The 18,552-nt window shown below is 39.4% G+C and overlaps 1 protein-coding gene across 5 annotated transcripts in view; it reads right to left on the minus strand.

The window, feature by feature from the left end:
• The window catches only part of Utrn (utrophin), a 514,146-nt gene that overhangs the window by 407,184 nt on the left and 88,410 nt on the right, over window positions 1–18,552 (minus strand). For all 5 annotated transcript variants that reach the window (XM_026397636.2, XM_026397635.2, XM_077801941.1 and 2 more), the window contains one exon: window positions 581–642. In XM_026397636.2, coding sequence (XP_026253421.2) covers window positions 581–642 — 62 coding nt within the window. The remainder of the gene's footprint in view (window positions 1–580; window positions 643–18,552) is intronic.

The following is an 18,552-nucleotide window of genomic DNA, read 5'->3' on the forward strand; positions in this document are numbered from 1 at the left end:
CTTCATTCTCTGCCCCTAAAGACAACATTAATCAAAGCCCAGATCATGTTCCAAGAAGTTAGAAATGCTGAGAAAGAACAGATCTTTGGGAGAAAAAAAATGAGGAAGGATACAAGAAAAGAACCCACGGGATAGATAAACATTAATGACCAACTGGTATTTAGTATTTGTTCATTCTTGTCCATTTAGGCAGAAAACTGCCTAAATAATATAGATTGATTTTAACCAGGCAAAATGAAACCACCATAATTTTTTAGCTAAATGAACCCAAGATTTTCCCACTACTATATATCCTCTTCCTAAATGTACCCAAAATTCACAGAACTGAAAGCAGCAAACTTTCTTAGAAATCTGGAGAACAACAGGTAAAAATAAAGAGCATTGCATGAACTATTCAGAGCAGATTTCCCCTTTGAACAGACTTTAGAAGAGAATAAAGGAAGAAAAAAATGCATCTACACACTCAAGAGATTCCTGCTAGGTCACATTTCATGGGGAAAATCCACTGGACTTCCAACCGAACTCCTCCATCCGAATGAGGCATCTGAAACACCAGAATGTTTGTGCAAGTCTCACTTACCTTTGAAAATCGAGCATTTATCCATTTGGTAAAGGTTTTCTTCTGCACATCATTGTGTTCATCTGTGGGATAGAAAAGGAGAGAAAGGGAGAAAGTAAGTATCCGTACCTTGGTAAGTGCACTAAATGAGCTCACTGCCAGCCTGGGAAGTTTAAATGGCTCTTGAGTACAGCGTGGTGAGGCACAATGCTGGACAGCTATAGAAGAATGGTTTGATTCATCACAGAGGAGCCTGCCAACGCCTCCAACAGAGGGAGGCTCACGTGGGCACCTCACCCAAGGGACCTGGCTGTGTCCCCCAAGCCCAAGTGTACTGTCACCAGCTATTAAATTCACGTTTGTGTGATAAAATCAAGACCTTGCTTCCTGCTACACAATACTTTAGGTTGCATCTTAAGCAAAATTTCAAGCATGATTAAAATGTTTGCATGTTCTTTTTTTTTAAAAAAGAGAGAGTGAGAGAGGAGAGAGAGTGAGAGAGAGAGAATTTTTAATATTTATTTTTTAGTTCTCTGCGGACACAACATCTTTGTTGGTATGTGGTGCTGAGGATCGAACCCGGGCCACATGCATGCCAGGCGAGCGCGCTACTGCTTGAGCCACATCCGCAGCCCCTTGCATGTTCAATACACAAATCAAAATTATGAAATAAAAACTAAAGACCTCAAAGACTTCTCCTTTTTTTACAGGCTCTACACCCTACAGGGAAAAAAAAAAGGAGAATAGTTTATAGTTAATTCTGTAACATATTTTCCTCTAGAAGACTGACATAAGCTTATAAGGATTTTGATCTACGCAAACATTTTGCAAGTAGACAAATCAGAGAAGTTTAAAAAATATATAGCAACTTTGGTTTTGATTACAAATTCTCGTTCCAAGTCCCAACAAAATAAAATTGACTTTAAAAAGCTAAAGAACCCTGAAAATGTACACAGATTAAATTAGATATCAGGAAGTCACATGGCATAACAAAAAGAGCAAAGGACTTTAGGACCATACTGGCTACATCCCAGTCCACCTAACTTGTGACTTGTTAGTCATCCTAACATCTCATGGTTCTCATCTGTAAAATGAGGATGAACACTACCCAGCTTGTCCCAGTACTGTGAAGATTTGCAAAGATAAGGAAAGCCATTTGACAAGAGCTGGTGTTGAGCTCACTGCTGTTGTAATTATCGTAGGATAACTGTAAATAAGAAAGATAAACGAATGTCCATTTACCCTTGTGTTTGCTCCCATTTATACCTTCTTCAACTATTCTCCAAAGTTCAACTAAAACCAGCCAGAAAGTCATTGCTGGCTTCAAGCTACAAAGTTGCAAGTTAATAATCTGGTTCTGGAAGTTGCCTGAGGACTCCCGGGAACACTGAGAAGGCCCTGGGTGCCTCTGGGTCCATGTACTGCCTGTTCCACTCCCTCGGCATGAGAACAAAATAAAAACAGAAAAGGCCCTTGTGCTCTGCCCTCTGTGCTCCATTCTGAAGCGTTTGCCTTTTACATGGAACTAGAACCCTCTCACCAACCCCAGTAGGATCATTAGACTTCACCTAGGACTCCACCAAAGTGCTGTGGTTTGCATGCTGAAAGTCCCCCGGAGGTCCACGTGTCAAAGCCTTAGTTGGTGCTACTGGGAGGTGCTGGAACTTTTAGGAGGTGAGACTTTGTAGGAGGTACTGAGGTCTTGAGGTGGGCCCTTGAAAGGGATTGTGGGATTCTCCCCACACCCCTTCCTCTTTCTCTCTTGGCTTCCTGGCCATGAGTGGGCAGTTTTTGCTGCCACATACTCCCTGTTACTGCCACGTAGCACTGATAACAGAGGCCCAAAGCCATGGGTCCACTCAGTCATGGAGTGGAACCTTCAAAACCGCAAGCCAAAATAAACTGTTCCCCTAATAAGTTAAATACCTCAGGGATTTCATTATAGTGACGGACAGCTAACGCATCACGTTTGCGATAATTCTGATCTCCACTCCCTTCTGCAAGGACAGTTTGTGATTAAAAGGTCATTCCTGGAATAGACAGAGCAGCCACACCAGAAAAGAGTGCCCTTTTATAGATCCATAAAGGTAATCGGAGCCGGACCACGGGACACAAAGAAAGCAACTAGTACAAAAAACGAAACTGCTCTCTAAGAAACTTCTTGATGTCAATGGCGCTGAGAGGGTGACCTTCTTGCTGAAAGGACAATGAAGACAGCATTAGCCCCCGTCTCAGCCTTTACACCTTATCTGATCAATGCCACACATAAGCCATTTATTAACCCAGAGGCCTTGTTTACACACTCTGAATGTCCCAGTCTTTACCTTCATACCCAGCAGGGACAAAGCTGAGATCACATCAGTGTACTAGGTGACTACTGCACATCACCCTGTAGAGGGCACTATGCTGGCCTCACTGAAAGGGATTTAATTTTAAATATCTCTATTCAGATCCTTGGAAAATCTAATTATTTGTCTCACCATCTTCAAACAATCTTATTTTTGTAAATTTTGCCATATCCATTATATTTAATCCTATGAATAAAAAAGTCTTAAATATTAAAATCAATTTCATAACATTCATACATACATTTAAGAATTGTCAACCATAAAATGAGAAATAATTCTGAAAAAGAAATATATTACAGCATTTTATTTCCTTAACCTCTTTTTAGAGCATTTGACTTTCTAATTTCAAAAACATTAACGTATACAATACTATGTAGGTTTCATCCACAGAGTAGACAAAGAAATGAATACCTATCATCTTATCAAAGGATAAATAAGATCTTTCCATTTAACCAAAAAAAAAAAAAAATGTACAATGAAATCAGATTTAAAAACAGATTCCCCCCAAAAGAGATCTTTATAAGAAGTTAATAAGATAATGTTTCTAAAATACTCTGAAATCAAAGTCAAATCAACATCTAAAGATTAATCAGTAGCTGATATGAAATGAAGTATTTGCCCATCAAAGATGAATGTTTTGAAAATTTATAAACACTCTATATATTCCTTTTCCCAATATAGCTAAAGAGAAAAATAAAAGTTCACATTTCAATAACCCTGCATTTGTATCCCCCCTCCCCCAAAAAACACATATACTTCCCTGCCTCCTATTAGCTAAGGACAGGAAATCAATCAAAGAACAAGAATTAGCCTGTGGGTTTTCAATTTTAAGAGTAAGAACGTGCTGGACATGGAGGCGAAGGCCTGTGATCTCAGCATCTCAGGAGGTTGAGGCAGGAGGACCATGGGTTCAAAACCAGCATCAGCAACTTAACAAGACTCTGAGCAACTCATCAAGACCCTGTCTCCAAATAAAATATGAAAAAGGGATGGGGAGGTAGCTCAGAGATAAAGCACGCCTGGGTTCCATCCCTGGTGTGGGGAAAAAAAAAAAAAAGAGTAAAGTTGTAACAAGTCTGGAACAAGCATAAAATGCCCCCGCCCTCCGCGCCCCCACACACACACCACAACAATTAAAGTAAGCAACCTTGACCCAGGCCTATCAGACTGGCAAACTGGTAGTAAACAACCAAAACTCTGTCATGCTATCCTGAGCAATCCTTTGCCCTTCCTAGAAATTTAAACAGAACTTCAAAACTTCTCTAGCTACTGCGCCTCTCATTATTAAGCCAATTAGTGGTTTTAATTTCTCCAAAATACAAATGTGTAAGCACCCAGCACAACCTCTACATGTAATTAGATTATTTAGATATGTAGTTCATGGATGAGTGTCATTGACAGCAAATCCACCTCCCCTAAATGTACTCAGATTTTAGAAAACCGTTTCACTTCCACAAACCTTAACCAAACCTAGCAAATCCTACCGGTTAATGACCTTTCTCTGTGAGGGGGATAAACACGGGACTGAATTAGGAGGAGAAAAATGTGTTAAACCCCTTAAGGCTGCTTTTCCAAATTCTTCCTCTAAATATTTGGCTCTTCTTAAAATGCTTCTGACATGCTCCTACAGATCCAGGGGTCTGCCTGTGGCCTCGCCTGGAACTTCGTTGCTGGGATGGAAAGAGAAGTAAAGCAACGCCAGAAACGTCAAGACTGCGAAGATAAATCTTCAGGGAAACCGACTTGAAAATGTTTTCACTGCACCCGCTGAAAATGCATATCGAGCATTCTTTTGGCAGAACTTAGCAACAAATCTCAATGTAGATCCTGAACCGGAAAGGTGGCAGAGAAATGAGGAATCATTTCCCCTGTGGAAGCACATGTCTTGGGAACATGTGCAGCACCACTAGCCTCTGCTAGCATGAGAGAGCGAGCGTTGTGCTCTAGCACATCTTTTGAAGCAATTTAATCGTGTCCAATTGGCTGGCACTAACCTGATTTCATAAAATGCAGCTATTCAGAAAAGAACAGCCTCCACTAAGCCAAAACAGAAATGTCTTGTTGGACGATTTAAAACTTGGATTGCCTTCATTAAAGCCTCTTTCACAAACATGAAATTGAACACACCCTAGAAAGTCAAGATTATTTCAGAAGCAATAAGGGCATTTCAGAACATACTCCTGCTTGTTTTCCTGGGCAATTCCTGTGAAATACCCTCAAAATTCATCTACTACAAAGCCCCTTCATGCCATTCCATTCTCATTTCTTTATATCCAATTTATGGGCCTCTGAAGCAAAACAAATTCATAGATTCAAAAGACATGTATTAAAATGACACATGGAAATAATAAATATTAATCTGTAAAGTATTATGAACATGTAGACAAAGAAACACACCCAGGAGACAGAATGCTTACAAGTAGAATGCTCTAACTCCCTACAATAGTTTCAAAATCTGGCATCTCTGAAAATCAAAAAATTCTTATGGCTGGGTGCAGTGGCACACGCCTGTAATCCAAGCAGCTCCGGAGGCTGAGGCAGGGGGATCTTGAGTTTAAAGCCAGCCTCAGCAATTAAGCAAGGCCTTAAGCAACTTAGTGAGACCCAGCTTCTAAATAAAATATTTAAAAAGGCTGGGGATGTGGCTCAGTTGTTAAGTGCCCTGGGTTCAATCCCTGGTACAAAAAAAAAAAAAAAAAAAAAACCTTAGAAATTAAAATGTAGCTCTCAAAATTGTCAGAACTATCTAAAGATACAAGGTGAGATAATGATCATTTCAAATCATATTTCTGTAAATTTGCCCCTCATTTATACATTGAAGTTATTTAAGCTAAAAACTGTATTTAAACAGAATTCACTCTGTAGGAAACAAAACACAAGTGGATAGTCTCTTTGGGAGAAGGGCAAGTAGTTAGAAAGAAATGAGAAGGAAAAAGAAATCAACTCTGCCTTTCAAAGGAGAAGACTGAAGCCCAAAGACAGAAGTTAAAAGAAACACCCAGCATCTCCCAAGTACAGGGCCAGGCTGACTGCAGGAGGCTGCGTCCCACACACTTCCAGTCAATCAGGCGTTAAAGAGAGTTTCACAGAATAAAGGAAACTTTAAAATATATCTAAAGGACAAAGTCTGGTTTATACAAAGATGGGAAAAAGGACTTTCTGCACTCAACACCTGACAAAAAAGACGATACTGACAGAATTGTGCATGTTCAAGAAAACACAGGGTTGTAACATACAAAAGAGTAAGGATAAGATAATCCAAACTTCAGAAAGTTTTCAATCCTGAAAACTCTTAACACTCATTTAAAAAGGGAAATGCATGCTTAAAAATGTAAGAAAATATTCTTGGGGGAAAAAAATCAATTGCCTTGAGCAAACACAAGCCCTGCTAGCAGAAGCCAGCATCGGATCAGTTCTGAAATCATGGCGATTCTGGAACCCTGAGGTTCCAGACAGCACCGAGAATTTACATCATTTCAGCACGAGAGGAACGTGTCCATTCTGCTTGAGAACAAACCTAGCAAAAACTACCCACCTTCCCATCACAGAACCACATTAAAGCTTGCAATTCAATCAGTTATAGTATAAAAAAAAAAAAAAACCACACAACTTTTCTTCATTATAGTAAAAGATATCCAGTGGTCACCCTTGATAGGGGATGCCGTCCAAGACCCACAGTGGGTACCTGAAGTCACAAATAGCACCAAATCCTATGTATACTAGGTTTTTGCCCTATACATACATACCTATGATAAAGCTTTAATTTATAGTGTAGGCACAATTAGACATTACACACAATAATAAAATAGAACAATATACTGTCATAAAAGTTATGTGACCAGATTCTCTCTCTCCTAAACTATTGTAATGCATTTTTACCTTTTCACTAAAAGAAATCACTGTGTGGCTTCTCTTTGGCACATCTGAATTCCCAGTATCACTACTCTTACTCTTTAGGGAGTAAAATCAGGGTTTCTTGAACACAAGTACTAGGATACCATAAAATCCATCTGACAGCCAAGATGGCTGCTGGGTACCTAATGAGGAGGTAGGGTATACAATGCGGATAGGCTAAACAAAAGGGATGGTTCATGTCCCTGCAGGATGGAGCAAGGCAGAACACCAGGAAATTTAAAACTCATAAATTACTTACCTCTACAGTTTACCATTTAATATTTCCAGACCATAGTTAACTTTAGGCAGCTACTGAAAGTGAACACCACAGATAATGGAGGGACTACAGTATAACAAAAAAAAAATTGTGATTTTAGCCATTTTAAAGTGTACCATTAAGTGGCATAAATTACATTTAAAGTGTTATGTAACCATCATCGCTAGTTCTAAAATTTTTCATGCCACACAGAAACTCTTTAACCATTAAGCAGTAACTTGCCATTCCCCACAGCCCCTGCTAACCTCAAACCTACTTTTTGTCTCTCAGTATCCACCCCTATTAGATATTTCATATAAATGGAATCATGCAGTGTTTATGCTCTTGTGTCTGGCTTATTTCACTTAGCATTAACCTCCCAGTAGTCTTCCATGCTGTAGTATGTATCAGAACTTCACTCCTTTGAAGGCTGAAGAATATTCCATTGGACGTACATTCCACAGTTTATCCATTCATATAAAGATGGACACTTGTGTTGTTTCTATTTTTGACAATTGTGAACAATGCTAAAATGAATAGTGTTATACGAGCATTTGTCTTCAGTACCTACTTTTCATTCATGTGGGAATATATAACTAGAAATGGAATTGCTGAGTTGTTGTATGGTAATTTCTCAGATGTTTGAGGAATCACCAAGCTTGTCTCCCATACCAGCTGTATTATTCTGCACTTGCCTTCTAATTTGTGAGCACTCCATTTTCTTCAATATCAACCTTTTATTTTCCTTTTTGATCTTTAAATTATACTTATAGTATAACTAGTAGTTGTGAAGTGCACGTCATGGTTCTGATTTGCACTTCTATAATGACTAAGGATGCTGACCGTAAGAATGCCTTTTGAGAATGCAAAAACTACCAATCAAAACCTTCAAATTTAAAAGACATCCTAGCTGGGTAGGGCAGTGTATACCTGTAATCCTAGCTACTCAAGAGGTTGAGGCAAGAGGCCTAGCCCCGCAACTTAGCAAGATCCCATCTCAAAATAAAAAATCAATGACTAGGGATATAGCTCAGCAGTAAAGCACACCTGGATTCAATCCCTGGTATAAAAAAAAAAAAAAAAAAAAAAAAAAAACTTAGTGATATCCTAAAAACATTCCAAATAAGTCCAAGTTCAACAGCATGTGATCCTAAAGTAGATGAGGTTCAGAGATAGTTTTTTGTTGTTGTTTTTTGTATTAGATCCATTTATTTGATATTATTTTCAGGATGTGATAGAATCATTACTTTTTGACGATCTTCTAATGGTAGAGTTTATGCACCTCCTACCTCTTTTCTCCTTGACAAGCACCTTGTTTTTTTAAACATTCCATAGGAATTCAGAGGAACGTTTTTAACTTTGACCTTCTAGAGCTGCTAAAATGAACCCGGAGGAAAAGTCTGTAAGCTTTATAGGCATCTGGGCATTGCTGGAAACCTTCTCTCTGAAAATAGGTTTGTAAAGAACATCTTTAGATATCAACCAAATTGTACATGTTGTAAATGCAAAAACATCAAGGGCTCAATCTGTGAGGGTAGAAAGCATCCATTTTGCATCCACAAGGACTTCATTTTGGATTTTTGTCCCAAGAGTGAATATTTTTATTAAAATGACTCAAAATGTCATAGAACAAAATAGGGTTATTTAGAAGAAATGAGTGAGTCATAATGACAACTCACTGTCAGGAAAAAAACATAGAGAACTATTTTTTTCAGTGATTGATAAAAGTTTAAAGCAATCCATGAAAAAAATTCCATGAAATTAACTTCCTCATGCTATTCTTATTAAAGAAACATCTATTATATTATACAAACTGAACCAAAATCTCATGAAAGAATGACTTTCATAAGTATGTAACTCTAGATGTACAAAACTTCATGCAAATGAAATGGGGAAAACATGTTTGAATATTTAAAAACATTCCAATGATTTGACCTTCAGAATTGGTCACAACTTCTTCTTGTCAAAATAGCAGCAAAACATGTCCACATAAGACTGCTAAACATTCAACAGTATTTTTCACGTTAATTACTTTATTTCTGTTATTATGTTTGCCCTTATTTGAAATCTCTGATATTCCTCATAAATCCATACAGTAAAACAATGAAAATATCCAAGAAATTTTAAAACTTGAAGAAAAATATCCCCCCCAAAAAAAAATTAGAATCATACTTTCAGTACTCAAATATCTCTGTGCATTCATATGTAAGAATGCCACTACTTTATAGAGAGCTAAAGTAAAAAAAAAAATTAAACTATAAATCACACGTTCATCTATAATTATGACACTGGCTTGCACACACAAATATTTATTAATTAAATTATTTATTTTTCAGTGCACCATGAATAATCAGTGAGTGCACATGTGGAATCCAGTGGCAATATTCTGGGCCAACAACTCTAATGAAACAAAAGGAGTGACAATGGCTTCCCTCCTTAGAAGTGGTTTAATTTTTAGTCCCATATAATCGCCCATAGACAGATGAAGTCCCAGAAAGTAATTCACATGTGCAGAAGCACTGACCTGTCCATGCTGCTAAGTAAGAGAGTTGCCAGGTAGCCCTTAAGAGCAATGTGACCTTTCATTAGATTTTCATCGCTGTGACACAGATACCTGACAAGAACAATGTAAAGGAGGAAATGTATACTGTGGGCTCATGGTTTCAGAGTTTCAGTCCATGGTTGGCCAACTCCACTCCTCTGGGCCCCAGGTGAGGTAGACCATCATGGGAGAGAAAGCTACTCAGTTCAGGGTAGGGCAGGAAGCACAGAGAGCAAAATATAAATGCTAAAGGAATGCTTCCTCCAGCCATACCCTACCTGCCTTCACTTATCACCCATATAGCAGTCCTCCCAGATTATTATTAATCCACCAAATGGATGTAATCCATGGATTATATTACAGTTTTCATAATGTCAGCATGAGTTTTCAGGGCATTACAGACCTCAAGGACTCTTGGGTTTAAAAAAAAAAAAAAAAAAAGGTGTGTCCTGCTCATGAGGATTAAATAATGACAAAGTCTAGATGACCATAAAGGCCAAAATGAACATTCCCCATCATCTGGAGAACCGCAGGCCTGAGTCTCTTCCCTCTTTCTCTCCTCTCCATTTTCAGTACCCACCTCCTCCTTCTGCCTGCCCCACATTTTTAGCGCCCACGCTTCCCTCCACCCACATACATTTTTAAGTTAACAACTAATATTTATGATTAATCTAAACAGCTAGCAGCATGTAATTTCTAGCATATTGTTAAGGAACTACAAAGTTAGCTCATTTGATTAATAAGAAAAAAAAATGTCTCCTCTCTTACCTATCTGGCAAAACTAGTCCTCCCTATCAACTGATCAGACAAATCAGACTTATTTTCTGACAAGAGAATTTAGACTTCAATTTTCTATTTAAGAACTGTGTTAATATATGTCTCCAAGTGACAAGAAATATGTCAGTTCCAGGATAGATGGATGGACAGACCATCAGATGAACAGATAATGGCCAGGCACAAAGGATTGACCAAGATATTTTCTTTCCCTGGCTGCATGAAGGCACTGACCAAGCTACTACCCAGGGTGTGCTCTGTGTTTCGCATTCCTCAAGTGCCCTTCATTTAGCGTCTCACAGCAATTCATCAGAGCCAGAATCCAGGAGAGGGAGAGGTGCACCTTTCTTTTGTCAAGTGGACAAGGGGAATCACTTGAAAGATACAAAAGGAGAAGGCAGGTAGCTAAGAAGTCCTGTCAGGGTCATTAACCACTGGAAAGGTGTCATGGCCACAGGAGGACACACAGATTTCAGAGTGAAACCATCCCCAGGGGTCTTGCAGCTCTTCCTACTGAAGATAACACATGGAGAAGGTCATATGCAATTCAGTTGGAAGGATCAATTCCAGAGAGGCCCCTATAGAAGAAACAAATCTCTCTGTTGTCATGAACACCTAAAACTTTGCTAATTAATGAATGCATGAAATGTGCTTTCACTGGGCCTTGAAAATTGGCATAATTAGGATGTTAGAAATATTCCCCCATCAGTGAATTTAGCATTATTTAATGAGCATGGATTGACCAAGATATTTTCGAGACATTCCCCACCATAGATTATAGAGAAATAAAAATTCTAGCAAGGCACAAGGGTACATGCCTACAACCCAGATCTCAAATTCAAGGCCAGCCTGGTAACTTAGCGAGAACCTATCTCAAAAAAATGAAACAAAACAAATCTTTGAAATCCAGGGTGCATCTTACATGTCCAATACCATCTCAACTGGAGTAGCCACAGTTTAGGTACTCAGTGGCCATTCCACTGGAGGGCAGTGGAATGCCCTAGAATATTGTTGCATTTACTGTTCGCTTTCATGTCAACTAAATTATACTATGTGCACATACAAATAGGAAAAAATACACCCCTTCTAGCATATATAATTATAATGCACCAATAAAAAAGAAAACTATTAAAACATCATTGAAATTAAACTTTAAAAAAAATAATAAATGAAACCTTCATGTCTTTCAAAAGAGCAGAGAGCTACAGCTTACCAAGTTTACAAAAAGGCTGTCTGAACTGTGTGCAAGCTCCTTGCTCATGCTGATGATTCAATGAACACCATGAGCATGGCAAGATTTGGTCTGAAACTTGTCTTCACTCTCATCTTCACTCTCATCAGACAATGGCAACTCCTCACACCTCACCTTTGGGCATTTGAAATATAATATAATCAACCACAAGTAAAGTAATCAATAACAGTTATGCATGAACAAATTGGCTTAGGTCATTTTTGTAAAGCTTATGGACCAGTAAGTGGACATAATAAGAATCTGAAATATTTCCAACTCTTTGTTATGTTCCCTACTTTAATTTTTATATTTCCTATTTATTTAATGAAAATTAGCTATACAATTATTTCGTGGAAAACACTATAAACAAAAAATAAAAATAAATAGTAACAGCATTTACTGAGTATCTGATTTATGTGAGATCCAAGTGCCGCTTTGAAAAAGTTAGTCTTTATCAGGGATGAAGAGGAAGAAAAATACAGACACAACAATCAGTAATAACTAACATAGTAGATACAGATACATTCATAAAGTTATAGGAAAAATATTTCTCGATGGAGTGAGGAAGAGACCCAGGAATCATTCAAGGAATAGTTTGCATTTGAGCCAGGCCTTGCTGTAAGAAATAGGAATGGCTGTTGGAGGCATAACAAAGTGGCTAGAAAGAGCACCTGTGGGAGGGAGAACAGTATTGTCAACACCTAAAGGCACGGAGGGGTTGAAGTGAGCAAGCTATGCGGGCCTGGCATTTTCTGAGCAAGAATGTGACATGATCAGAGATGTATGACAGTGAGATTAACAGGAAAAACGGATGTGTGAGGAAACTAAGGAAAAGGAAGCTAGTTTGAGGTTTGTGAAAATCATCCACACTAGACCTCTGAACACGTGAAAAGGTACGCAGCAAAAAGAAAAGAAAGGGAGAAATGTCTGCAACAGACACCAAACTGGGTAAGAAGTAAGGCTGCTTCTGCACTTTTTTCTGGGAAGAACTATCATTTTTCTTTATTATGCATTGCATTCTCAGATTCTTTGCTGTGCACATGTGTGTGCACATATGTGTACGTGTGTATAACTGCACGTGTGTGAGTATGCGTACTTGTGTGTCCTTGCACATCTGTGTACACATATGCATGTGTGTACACTGTGTACGAGTGTATGTGTATGTTACTGGGGATTGAACTCAGGGGTGCACTACCACTGAGCTACATTCTCACTCTTTTTAAAAAATATTTCTTTTTAGTTGTAGATGGACACAATACTTTTATCTTATTTATTTTTGTGTGGTGCTGAGGATCAAACCCAGTGTGTCACATGTGCTAGGCAAGCGTTCTATCACTGAGCTACCACCCTAGCCCCCCATCCTTTTTAACTTTTGAGATAGGGTCTCCCTAAATTGTCCAGGCTAGCCTTGAACACGTGATCCTCCTGCACCAGCATCCTGAGTCATTGAGGTTATAAGCATGAGCAGATTCTAATGGTTCTTAAAGTACTTTATTTTTTTAAAAAAATTTTGCCTCAAATATTTATTTGTGATGAGAACACTTAAAATTGACACTCTTCACCATCTTGAAGTGTACACTCCAATGACATTAATTGTATACACTATATGTCATGTTGTACAACAGATTTCCCAAATTCATTCTTCTCAACTGTATCCTTTGACCAACTCCCCCAGCCATGTTGAAACTGGAGTACTGAATTATAATAAGGCTCATGAAGGAGAAAGAGAAGGAAAAAAATCACTTAATGTGCAACTTTACTGTAGCTTGAAGGATGGGAGTGCCTCTCAGTTAAAAAATTAATCTGCCAGCCATGGTGGCACAGACCTGTAATCCCAGTAACTCGGGAGGCTTAAGCAGGAGGATTACAAGTTCGAGACTAGTCTCAACAATGTAATGAGGCCTTGAGCAACTTATTGAGACTGTGTCTCATAATAAAAAATAAAAAGGGCTAGGAATGTGGCTCCTTGGTAAATTACCCCTAGGTATCCCTGATACAAAAAATAAATAAATAAATAAATTTTAAAAACACATTTTAAAGCACAGAAAGAGAAATCAACTCAGAAGGAAAGCTCCCCTCTGTATCTAATGAGTTAGAGGTTAGCAAGACCTTCAGGTGAACACAGCAAGCAAGCCCATGAAAAACGAAGGCCAGAGCACACAGCAGACCATTTCAGAAGTAGATCATCAGAAGAAAGGCCTATTCTGTAGTGTGAACAGTACAGAAAGTGTTGGGAGGCTGAGGTAGGGGTATGCCAAATTCAAGCACAAGCCTCAGCAACTGAAGTGAGACCCTGTTTCAAAATAAAAATACAAAAGAGCTGGGATGTGGCTCAGGGATAAAGTGCTCCTGGGTTAAATCTTGCTGGATTCAATCCCTGGTACCACCAAACAAACAAAAAGGTACATAGAATGAATATATATATAAAAAAAAAAAAAAGGAAGGATTTTCACAATACATCAAGGAGTAAAAGCAAGTCATTGAAGAATGTACATGGTGCTATGTTTATATGCTGTGTACATGTTCAGCAAGAAAATATATGCACTCTAAGTTAGAAGTAGAGTTTTTTATTCTATTATAATTTTTGTAAGAAATACATAATACTTCTATAACTTTCTTTTCTTTAAAACACCTATTTTATGAAAGGTGTGTTTTACTCTCCTTTCAAGGGACAACTAGGAAGGGGAGAGAATTTGGCAGCTAAACATTAAACTGGGCTGGCAGAAGGTCTGTCCTAGCGTTAGTGGGCTGGTGAGACACTTGAAGACAGAAAGGACTTGGGAGGGGAGGAGACTTGTCAGATGCCCACAGGCAAGAAGACCAGCTGGCTTCTGTATGAAACCGAATCCCAGAGGACAGGAGAGGAAAGGTTTCAGGAGACAAACCCTGAGCTGGATCCCACAAGCTCCAATAGTTGTAACTGAAATTCTCCAGATTGAATAGCTTCTGTTTGCACCTGTCTTTTCAGTGAGTTTCCACTTCCGGTCTGAAGAGATAACTAGCCCCTAGGTCAATAATGGTGCCTATGATGGTCGCTTTTCTTCAAGTCTATTCACTACTGAAACACTGTGGGAAAGGTTGAATTCACTTCACAAACAACTTTTTTCAGTAAATTCAAGTATTTCAAGACAAAATGATACAGGGTATTGATGACTTATTAAACTGGGGAATAAAAATAGATCATTGCAAAAGCAAATGTTACCAACAGATCACTCCAAGCTGCCTAGATTTTCTCCAAAGCCTAGTACTTACTAGCTTTCAGGAAAAGAATTCAAACCTGGGAAAAAATTGTAAGTATCTGTCCTTTGTCTACATATTTTACTGAAATGCCACCTACTCTATAAATATAATTCTTAAAGTAAGAAAAAACATATTCAAAAGTGGTTTTTGTATTTTTATTTTCAGTACTTACGGAGTGAACCCAGGGGTTCTCAACCACTGAACTACACTCTCAGCCATTTTTTTTTAACTTATTTTGAGACAGGGCTCCCTAAGTTTCTGAGACTGGCCTTGATTTTATCCTCCTGCCTCAGCTTCCCAAATAGCTGGAATTGCAGGCGTGCGACACCAGGCCCAACTAGTAATTTTTTTTTATATTGCATTTTTTTCATCTGTTTTTTAGAGTAATTAAAAGTCAAGCCATGACAAGTCAAAACCAAAATGAAAGGCCATAAAGATGGAGGAAGAGTCATATTAATAATTAAATTTGCGAAATTCCAATTCCACTAAAATGTAATCCTTTGTCCAAGATAAATATTTATAATAAGTAGAAAAAACATGTCAGAAAGGAACATTGTGTTTCCCCTTAAAAACTCTCATAACTATTTCTTCCCATGGTCCTTGCAGTTAAAAAATCAAATAGCTCTTAGCTTATGAGGGTATAAACTGAAAGCTAATGAGAAAAATAATTTAAATAGTCTACAATTGGAAAATACTGTATATCTTTTTTTCAACTTATATAACAAAGTTAAAAGTTCATATGAACCACTAAAACCCTTTTTATTGAAAAGCTTATCCAGGTAGAGTAGGGGACAAGGAAAAGAGATAAAATCCATATTATGGGCAAAATCGCAAGAAACTTTATATTGAGGTATGTTGTTACAGTCAGGTCATTCTTTACATCACTGTTGAAATTAGGATTCTGGCAGGGCGCCGGGGTACATGCCTATAATCCCAGTGGCTCAGGAGGCTGAGGCAGGAGGATTGTGAATTCAAAGCCAACCTCAGCCAAAGCAAGGCACTAAGCAACACAGTGAGACCCTGTCTCTAAATAAAATACAAAATAGAACTGGGGATGTGGCTCAGTGGTCGAGTACCTCTGAGTTCAGTCTTCTGTATGCCCCCCCCCCAAAAAATAGGGTTCTGTCTCAAATCAGCACTATCATTATTTAATAGTCCACTGTGAGCATAAATAATTATACGACTGGTATGATTCTACATTATGTATGGCGTGTCAAAATGCATTCTACTGTCATGTATAACTAATTAAATTAGAACTTAAAAAATAAATTAAAAAAAATAGTCTACCTTGAAACTGACATTTATTTTCCCAGTTTTAAACAACATGTAAATTTAGCCTATAGCCTTAAGGAAAATAGCAAACTTGGTCATTATCATCAATGTAAAATAGTTCTTCTTTTTGTTTTTATTGAACATACCTTTTTTAGGCATCCAAAAAAATCCAAGTCTGTCAAACAGCTGAAGATTAGAAGTACAAGTTCCTGATTGCTTTTCTGAGTCAATGTTCTCACAGTCAGTAATTATATCTCCCACTTTCACCTTTTTAGAAGGAAGAGTCCTAATGAGTTGAGTCAGTTTTACAAAAACAACAAATGCACCCAAGTCACTGCGGGACGTGGGCTTCCTTCCCTAGAACACTCTCCACTGTTAAATCATTTAAGTGGGAGACCAGAATCTCAGATAGCAATCCATGTGCAGTCACTGTGGCTCTGCAAAGGAAGGGTAATGTTCTCTGTTTTCTTTCTTGTTTTTTTCCTAATGAAACCCCCAAAGACGAGTGTCCTTTTACACTGCAGCAATATACCAGCCAGTGTCTTTAGGGAGCACTCCATTACCCCCTTCCCTCCCTGATCCTGCAGGCTATACAAAATGTTGTTCATGCTGACAATTTTTTCTTGCAGGTTAGCAAGAGAGTGACTCAAGCAAAAAGATGTGGATGAGAGTCTTTCCGCGGAGCTTTAGCAATTATTTCAGGACAAGGGCAACTTAACCACCATGACTATGAGTCATGTCAAGAAAAAGCTGAGTCTGAGTTAAAAGCACATGAAATAAAATACCAACAAGGACCGAAAGCAGAATCTCAAAGAGATAGCTGTTTGCCCACATTCACAGGAGCACTATTCACAACAGCAAGAAGATGGAAGCAACCCAAGTGCCCCTCAACAGATGAATGGATTAGCAAAATGTGGTGAAAAGTACAGGGGGATATTACTCACTCAGCCTTGAAAAGAAGTAAACTTCTAACACCAGCTACACATGGATGAACACTGAGGACCTTATGCAAACACACAGCAGGGACATAAGGACAACTCTTATAGGATTCCACTTGCAGAGTAGTCAAATTTACAGCTACAGAAGGTTTGCCAGTTCTAGCCAAAAGTGTGCAGAAGAAAGTGGAACACCCAGGGGAGCTATTATTGCCCTGAAAAAAAACGAACAGACACAGGCAAGATGGTGCATGCTTATAATCCCAGTGACTAGGGAGGCTAAGGCAGGAGGATCTCAAGTTGAAGGTCAGCCTCAGCAATTTAACAAGATCCTGTCTTAAACAAACAACCATAAAAAGTATGGGGACTGGGGATATAATTCAGTGGTAGAGCATCCCTGGGTTCTATCCCTAGTACTGAAGAAGGAATGAGAGGGGATGATAGGGGAGGGGAAAGGGAAGGAGGGGAGGGAAAGGGAGAAGGAAGGGGAGAGGGGGAGGGGAGGGGGAAGCGGAGGGGAAAGGGGAAAGGGGAGGGGGAAGGGGGGGAGAAAGGGGGAAGGGGAGGGGAGAGAAGGGGAGAGGGGAATAAGAGGGGAGGGGAAGGGGAATGAGAGGGGAGGGGAGGGGGAAGGGGAGGGGAAAAGGGAGGGAGAAGGGGAGGGGAAGAGGGGAAGGGGAATGAGAGGGGAGGGGAGGGGAGGGGAAAGGGGAGGGGAAAAGGGAGGGGAAGCGGGGAAGGGGAATGAGAGGGGAGGGAAAAGGGGAGGGGAAAGGGGAGGGGAAGGGGGAAGGGGAATGAGAGGGGAGGGGAGGGGAAAGGGGAGGGGAAGGGGAATGGGAGGGGAAGGGGGGAAGGGGAATGAGAGGGGAGGGGAGGGGGAAGGGAAGGGAGAAGGGGAGGGGAAGGGGGGAAAGGGAGGGGAGAGGAGGATGAAGGGGGGAGGGGAGAGGGGGAGGGGAGAGGGAAGGGGAGGGGAAAGGGGGAAGGGGAGGGGAGAGGGGGAAGGGGAGGGGAGAGGGGAATGAGAGGGGAGAAAAATTTTGCCCTTGGCTTCTCTCTCCCCCCCTCCCTGCCCCACTCCCTTCACCCCTGCCTCCAGGAAGACAGAAGCAGCTACTGTCCCTAAGCAGGAAACCAGCCCTGAATTGCCTATCTACAAACTGAAATTTACTGGGGGAAATCAATTTTTTTAATTTAATACAGAGTAATATATTAGATTTGCAACTAAACTCAATCCAACTCAATCAATCTGACACCACTGAAATAAGTCCAAGGGAAGGAATTCAGAATATTTCTGATGTACAAGAAGGCGTTAGAATGGTCTCTCTCCATAAAAGGAATGTTAGTAAGACCGAAATGTAACAGCCCCCACGTCACCTGTCCTTCACTCTGATCTAAGAAAGACTGAAAGGCAGATGCCTAGAATAATGAGATGAATGCACTGAAAATACATACCATCTTCTCATAATTAAACTAGTATTTGTTAGCTGCTGTGTAC

The sequence above is a fragment of the Urocitellus parryii genome, chromosome 8, assembly GCF_045843805.1.
Source record: "Urocitellus parryii isolate mUroPar1 chromosome 8, mUroPar1.hap1, whole genome shotgun sequence".
NCBI classification, from domain to species: domain Eukaryota; kingdom Metazoa; phylum Chordata; class Mammalia; order Rodentia; family Sciuridae; genus Urocitellus; species Urocitellus parryii.